General features: G+C 37.7%; 1 protein-coding gene across 1 annotated transcript in view; it reads right to left on the bottom strand.

The window, feature by feature from the left end:
* Positions 1-8,088, bottom strand: part of LOC104624663 (ryanodine receptor 2) — a gene marked incomplete at both ends in the record, with an annotated part of 91,782 nt that overhangs the window by 3,222 nt on the left and 80,472 nt on the right. The window contains 5 exons of the mRNA XM_010292096.1: positions 152-282; positions 2,526-2,744; positions 3,590-3,676; positions 5,706-5,853; positions 7,682-7,748. Coding sequence (XP_010290398.1) covers positions 152-282; positions 2,526-2,744; positions 3,590-3,676; positions 5,706-5,853; positions 7,682-7,748 — 652 coding nt within the window. The remainder of the gene's footprint in view (positions 1-151; positions 283-2,525; positions 2,745-3,589; positions 3,677-5,705; positions 5,854-7,681; positions 7,749-8,088) is intronic.

Below are 8,088 nucleotides of genomic sequence, written 5' to 3' on the forward strand. Positions count from 1 at the left end.
GAGTAAGATTAAAAAGAAATAGTGAACATTAGCCTAACAGGTGGCCGAAATATTTTGTATATCCTTGCTAGAAGGATCAACTGTATAACTGTAGAGACTGAAGAACAATTCCTTGCAAAGCTATAAAGAGACAGAGTAGGTAAGAACTCACTGTGTATTGATTACAAGTCTATCCCACTGTCCCTTAATATCATCTTCTGATGGCTGTTCAGTTATATACAGCCCATCAAATTCCAATTTCCTTGCCACTTCCTTTTCTCTCTTAAAAATAACAAGTGGAACCTGCAGTTGAAAAAAATATCAGGAATTATTGAAAATGCACTGACATGTCTGCAAATTTTTCAGAAAAGCTGGTTGTTATGAAAAATTAAGGTTGTTAGTTAATTAAACTTTTGCTGAACAAAGCAAAAACAGTATTTAACAAAATTAAAAGACACGAGAATTGCTCAGAACACTAAAAAAGTATAGATGCACAAGAACCAGGCCATTCAGAATCATGTAACTACGGTTACCACGAAGTTATAAAAAGATGGCAAAAAACCCTGAAAAGGATCCTTCAAATAAAAATACTTCTTCAGTGCTATGGAGCTATTAGAGCTAGTCAAGTGAAAGAGAGCTAAAATAAACACAATTTTTAAATGCTTAGAAATTCTAGTTCCAAAATATTAATTTGGGATCACACTTCTGGATTGCATTTTGATACCCAGAGGTGTTAGAGGTTGCCTTTCATTTGTTAAAGAATTCTTGAGGTTTTGTAGTGGGAAGCAAAGTGGTTTCACAGCAGAGAGCAAGGAAATACTGTAAGCAGTAAAAGAAAAATCCTTAAATCACATTCACATTCCAGATACTTGATTTGTGCTCTGTAGTTCTTTGCCAGCAGTTGAGACACCTGAGCAGTAAGCATCAGTCTTTACCTACACCTCTCTTTCATCAGCTGGTTGACATTCAAAAGTACATTCCAAGAACGCAGATGTAATTAGTGCTCCCAATGGAGTGTTTTTTTCTTAGAAATCTGTTACCAACAAAAAATAAACCCTGCTCTTCCCTGGAATTATTTCCCAGGTCCCCAAAATTCACCCATCCCGCATTACCCACTTTGACTGTATTACTAGTCAATCTAGACATGAATATACTGTAATAGTAATAACAGAAATTAGACTACCCAGGCAACTTAGTGATTGTATTAAATACAACAACAATAGTTTCAATCTTATTTTCAGACAGCTAATTGAGAAAAACTTAGTGGCTTCCATGAACAGCAATCTCAGAAGCAAACATGTCATACGCAGACCTGCAGTTATGAAGATTTTTGATTTTGGAAGCAGTATATCTACAAAGACAAAGACTAAAACCATATTTGGTCTTTTTTTCAGGGTTTCAGCATTGGAAAGAAGGCAATTCACTATGGCAAATAATCATAATAATGTCTTTCCCTTCTAGTCCCAGAATAAATGTAGCTTGAAAAAACAATGTGGGAAATTAGCATAAAAAGTCATAGTGGAGGGGAAAAAAAAAAATCAGCTATGAGGTGGAAGAAAAAGACATCTCAAAAGCCAGAAATCTAAGCTGTCATGCTGCATGCCAACCAGTGAAACAGGAAAATGTGTTTTAGTATTTATTGATCTGCAAAGACACTTAAGGTAGAGAAGAGAATCAACCACTTAATACAGTGGAATGATGACCATTCGCCTCAACTACAAATGCAGACCATGTCTTTTTTAGCATAGAAAAAGTATCATCCATTAAAAGAGGAAAAGAAAAATATCAAGGACCACATAAAAACTTAATAATGAAATTATAATTGTAAAGACAGATGAGCAGCCATACTGGGCCATAGCAAAGGTTCATTTAATTTAGTACTATCTTACACTTTTACCTATACCTTTTGCCTTGGGAAGAGTGTAAAAATGGGTGAAGTAGATCCCAGGTATACTCCTACCAGGTCCAGAGATTTATGGCATTTGGTCAAACCAGAAGCAGCATTTTGCCAATAAAGGTGGCATCTCCATTTCTTACATCCCTAACAGAGATCTTCTGCAAGATACTCCTTTAAAACGTGCTTAAGATCCTGCAAAAACACTACCACCAGAGTGTGTATGACACATAGGCACTGTCTATAGCCACAACATGCAGTAGCAATAGTCAAAAATGCTGCATGCTTTTCAAATGGCCCAGTTGACAGACTAGTAATGCCGACACTGTCATCTAGCCTCTTCTGGCCATGTGCATTCACAGCTCGTCTTTGACAGTCACAAGCAGTTTCTGATAAAGGTTACTGCTCAGTTGTCTGGCTGACACGGTACAAATGCTGATCCTGTGATCCAGTGTGAGCCCAGAAAATCAGGCTCTGGCCCGTTAACTTCCTGAATTCACACATCACCTACAATTTCTGTGTAAGTTACACTAACAGAATAGTGTTTTCTTTACATGGTCCCTCAAATTTCTATGACTTTGTTCCAAATTATACCACTCAGTGGATAAAAATTTGGGAGCTAGAAGGAAAAACAATGTTCAGTTTTTCTTACTTTCAAACAGTAATACCCTATGATGCAGAAGAATGAGATGACTGTGTGTAGGATGGCCAAAATCCGCAGTGTGGGCTCCATGTAACCACTGCTTTCTTCCAGGACATAATGCACTGCAATGACCCTCTGGTTGTCATTTTCCAGGCTGTTCAACTTAATACTTTCACCAGCAGATACCACAGGAACTTCCTTTTCTTCTGTCACAGCAGAGGTGGAGACCTGTTTAAATCGTTTAATCTTAGTATTACAGCTGTATTCCTTTAGCAGGAGCTTTACACTAGTACAAGCTAAGTAGTATAACTGGAAACAATGATACCAAGGAAAATATAATTGTGAGGAAAGAATTTTTTCCATAAAAATGTCCACAGAGAATACCTCACAGAGACCCTTTCATCTTCTTACATCAATCTGTGACAGTGTGCTCTTTTTTTTTTTTTTCCCACTCTCTGACAAAGGTAGCAAATTTGGGCCATGCTGAATTTTATAACCTCAAATTCAAGAAAGGGCATAGCCCTCTCAGAAGAAACCCAGTCAACTTCTGACATTCCCACATGTAGTCTTTATCAGCAGGGCTCTGACAGAAACTGATTTGAGTCTGAAGACTCTAGGTTGTATTAATGATACTAAAAGTCTTGACAAAGAAGATAGGTGATATTCGAGGCATCTTAAGATGATGTGACTACTCCTTGCTGCACACACGCTCTCAGGGGAGCAAAAACACACAAGAAAACATCTCAGCTGACATGCATTAGTTTAAGTTGCCAGTGAAGGCTGGGCTTGGCTGAGTCATTGTACTGTGCAATGGAGCATCTGAGGCATGGGTACACCTTCCAGTCTGCTGCCTCTGTTGCAGCACAGAACTTTCTGAATAGCTATTTGTGTACCGGAAGTCTATTATTACTTCACACAAACACTTCAGTTCTCGCCGTGTTAGATTTCTAAAGCAGCAATATGAAGCAAGTATTTGATCTGTTAGTCCAGTCAGTTTTACCGTAGAATACCATCTACAAAATCTGAATGTTTTTCAGTATACAACTTGAAAAGTAATATTTTGACAAGTTTACCTTATAGAAAAGCAGGATGAAGTTGATGGCAAAAGCAACAAACAACGCCAACATCCTCATGTTGTAAAAGTTTCGGGCAAAATAATTCTGAAAATAGAATCACTGAATCATTAAGGTTGGAAAAGACCTTTAAGATCATCAAGTCCAACCACCAACCCAACACCACCACGCCCACTAAACCATGTCCTAAAGTGCCACATCTACACATTTCTTGACATCTTCCAGTGATGGTGACTCCTCCACCTCCCTGGGCAGCCTGTTCCAATGCCTGACCACCCTCTCAGTAAAGAAATTTTTCCTAATATCTAGTCTAAACCTCCCCTGGTGCAACTTGAGGCCGTTTCCTCTCATCCTATTGATACTTACTTGGGAAAAGAGACCAACGCCCACCTCACCACAACCCCCTTTCAAGTAGTCATAGAGAGCGAGAAGGTCTCCCCTCAGCCTCCTCTTCTCCAGACTGAACAACCCCAGTTCCCTCAGCCGCTCCCCATAAGACTTGTGCTCCAGACCCCTCATCAGCTTTGTTGCCCTTCTCTGGACATGCTCCAGCACCTCAATGTCCTTCTTGTAGTGAGGGGCCCAAAACCGAACACAGGATTCGAGGTGCGGCCTCACCAGTGCCCAGTACAGGGGCACAATCGCTTCCCTACTCCTGCTGGCCACACTGTTTCTGATACAGGCCAGAACATAAATAAGCTTTGCCTAAAAATGATACCACAATCATTATTAGGTTGTTGCACGGGTGTTTTTTTTTTGTTTGTTTGTTTCCCCTATGGAGCTTTTTAATAGAATTATTACAGAAGGAAAAAAAAAAAAAGTCAAATATTTTGAGTGATGTATCATATAAATTCTCACCTACTCCATATGTGCAATAATGGATAAAGGACCTTTTTGTTCCACCCCACGCAGAAAGGGATGAAGGATTTCTAATTGCCTCTTACATCTTTTTCATTATCCTCTCAATACACTTAGAGACAACACAGAGACATCAGAATATGCATATGGCAAATTTTTACTTTTATGAAGAAATAAAAGTGTCTGTATATAAGTTTATTTTAAATCTTGTTCTATTCCAAAATCAATTGTGTTTTTACCAGATGAGCAAAAAGTTCATCTGTGACCTAAGTACCATGAGTAGAGAGCTTCTCTCACATTATGATGCTATCAAAAGGATTGCAGAAATGCACCTTTTCCCTTCCTGACAATTCACAAACCTTTCTAGCACACATTTTGAATGCTTTAACTCTCACATGGGAATTCCTCCATTTTTCATCCCTAACCATAGTTGACTATTAGTGAATTATTAAATGAGACTATTAGAAGAAAAATTAAATGAAATTCACAACTGCTACATGATAAGCCTAAAAAATTAATCTGAGTTCACAAGCAAAACTTAAAAATCTAATTCCTTATTAAGATTGTGTAGGCTGTCCCTACACAACTGTATCTACCAGATATATCGCAAAAGTGTATTTCTTTTTGCTTTGCATTTCACACTAGCCTCACACAATATCTGTGGAATCTCTTAGCTAATAAAAGCATGGTTTTTAAATATTTTTACAGCAAACTCAGGGATATAATATTTTACTTAGACACTCTCAGACAGTTATAGTATTTTAGTTAGTCTTATTTTTCACAGGTTTTTAGAAGTTTCTCAAATAATAATAATGTTCTATTTCACAAAAAAAATCTATAACATCTTTTCTTATGAGTTTTAGGCTAAGCATTGTCTCTTAACAAATTATTTTAATAGAAGAGCTTGTCATTTCCCAAAATTGCCTCTCAGGAAAAGACTCACAATCAGATTCACAATCTTCTGTGAAAATCTGGGACATTTTATTCACATAAAAATGCATGGCTGTTTTCCAGTGAAGGACAGGGATCTCTGAAAGTCTGGGTTTTGGACAATAATTGTCTTCCTAAGAATTAATATCTTGTCTACTAAGTTATTTGTGTGTTTCTTTTCTCTAACATTCCAGTTAAACCTCTATGTCCTTTTTATGGATGATGGTGGATAGAAAAATGAGGTTCATCAGATGCAAATTTGTGTTTACACTGGTAGAATAATCCATGCCTGCCAACAGCTAAACACATAGTCTAGAGAACAACTTACAAGAAGCTTCTGTTGGTATGCAATGATTTTCTTCCAGAAAGCTGATTCCTGAACTTCTGGTTCTCCATATCTGTGAGTATGAACTTGTCTTAACTTCTGTTTCCCTTTGTCTTCCTTGCCTTTCTCTTCTTTTTCTCCATCTTCTCCTCTTAGAACACAAAAGAAGCCAAAATAATATGTCAAGTTAATAAAATTGCTAAACAAAAGATTAAAACCAAACCCTGAAAGAGGCCATTGCATCTTTTTCATGAGGCTCAAGTAGTCATGACTGATGCACTTCACACACATGAATAACAAGGAGACACACTCCTCTTCAGCACAAAGCACTAGCAAGGGTGACAGTCTGGTTAAGTATACAGATAATTAAAGTTACTGGTTTGGCAACTGGAAGAGAGGATGCTAACTAGCAGAGGCAGGTAATCAAGAACCTGCCAACTTTATTACCTGAGGGTCTGCTTCATAATTGTGCAGCTAATACTTGTGCTGACAAACATCTGTAAGCTGACAGCTGTAAGTCCACTCCAACCTTATGCTCTTGAACTATCTGGTTCCCATAAACGTTGCAGAAAACTGGTTCGTCTGGCATTTTCAAGACAAACCTCAAGTTTTAAATTCTGCATTTCTGCCCACCTAAGCAATTTGTAAGTACCCACTCCAGGAGGAGCCAGGAATAAGAATGCTTAACAGCATTCAATGTGTAATTATCACCATGCTGCCCGATTACAGAAATTCATAGTGGGCTGCCTTCTCCAAACACACGATCTAAGGAACCTATCTTAGAAGTCAATTTGAACTGACAGCATGATAGATGAAAGGATCACAGAAGTCCATCTGAAGCTAAACCAGAGTGAGAGGTAACTTGTACATTATATTATTAATTTCTCTGTACCTATCTACAAACAGAATAACTGATGTCCTAAGCTGCTTCTCTTACTAGAACACACTCGACAAACTTTCACTTGAAAGTTCACTTGAAAGTTTGTCTTATGTTAGGAGCGGCTTCAGGGCAGCTAATAGTGCCGGGCACTGCACCTCTCAGAGAATACAGGTATCATGGCAAACCGCACAGTCAAGCAGAACAATCAACGGTGAAGTGACCTGCAAAAGTCGGGAAGACTCTCCTTCACAAAGTTATACTGGCTGAGTTAGAAATCTGCTGTACTGATTAGGAAGAAGAGCTTTTGTTACTGGCAAGTGTTTGTCATCCCAGGAGAGCAATACAGATAGACTGTATACAGAGACTAAGTGACCCACTTAGAATTTTGACAGTGACATATCAGATACAAGAACTGTACACGTAGCAGAATTGTACATGTATGAGGAACCACAAAATACAGGGGTGAAGTGCCATACTTTTTAGTGGTTAAAACCAAGCACTATGTTTTGCTTTCCACTATTTTTATTCTGAGTTAATCTCATTAACATTAGACTTTACATATCTTAAAAAGATTTAAATGATCTTTTATCAAATGCTAACACTTGTTCTTCATAAAGATGTGGGAGTACTCAGTAACTAATTAAAATTACATTGAAATATTAAGGTTTTGCAAAATTCAAAAAACTCAAAACAGGTCATAGGAAATGGGAGGGGCAATTCCCTTGATACAGCCTCTACCACTGATGGATAATAAGTCTCTGGAATCCAGGTGCTCTTACGATTTTTCCAAAAGATTTTCTTCTAGCTTTTGGACTTGCCAAGAAAAGCTTACTCAGTCAAACACATTCTGAAAGAAACTAAATTGACATTACAAAGGATGCTGCTGCAAGAGGGAAATTCATAAAATCTCTAAGTGATGCCATTTACATGGCATTTCCATGCTAATGTGCACAGATGTGAAGGACAGTCCAAAAAAAATCCTAACTGTGGAATATGAATGGATACAAAGTTAAAGGAAAAGCAGTAAGTACAAATCAAGCTGGTTTCTCAGTGAAACAATCCGACATTTCATAGGATCAGAGATTAAAGTCATACATACTCTGCTTTTTCTGGTTCAGATTTTGTTTCTTCCTTCTCTTCCTTTTCATCTTCTTTCACCTGCTCCTACAGAAAGTCAGATTCAAAAAAGTGTCTAAACAGTACAGAGTTAGTTAAAAGGATACAGAGTGCAGAATGGTAGGCTTTTTTTTTTTTTAAGAATTGCAACCCTGAGAGAAGATGATCCTCCATTTTACATTAACGAAGAGACATTTTAACACTGAATTAAAAGCAAACCAAAACACCATGTACTTAGAGAAGGCTGTGGGAATTCAAGCTTATGATGTCAGAGAGGGTAAACACGAGTGATGTGATTCCTTAAAATACATGTCACAAAACCCAGAAAAACATAGATACAATTTTTGTTTCAAGACTATACTTAACATATGAAAGAGAGAAACATACAGC

This window comes from Phaethon lepturus, unplaced genomic scaffold (assembly GCF_000687285.1).
Source record: "Phaethon lepturus isolate BGI_N335 unplaced genomic scaffold, ASM68728v1 scaffold1678, whole genome shotgun sequence".
Taxonomy (NCBI): Eukaryota; Metazoa; Chordata; class Aves; order Phaethontiformes; family Phaethontidae; genus Phaethon; species Phaethon lepturus.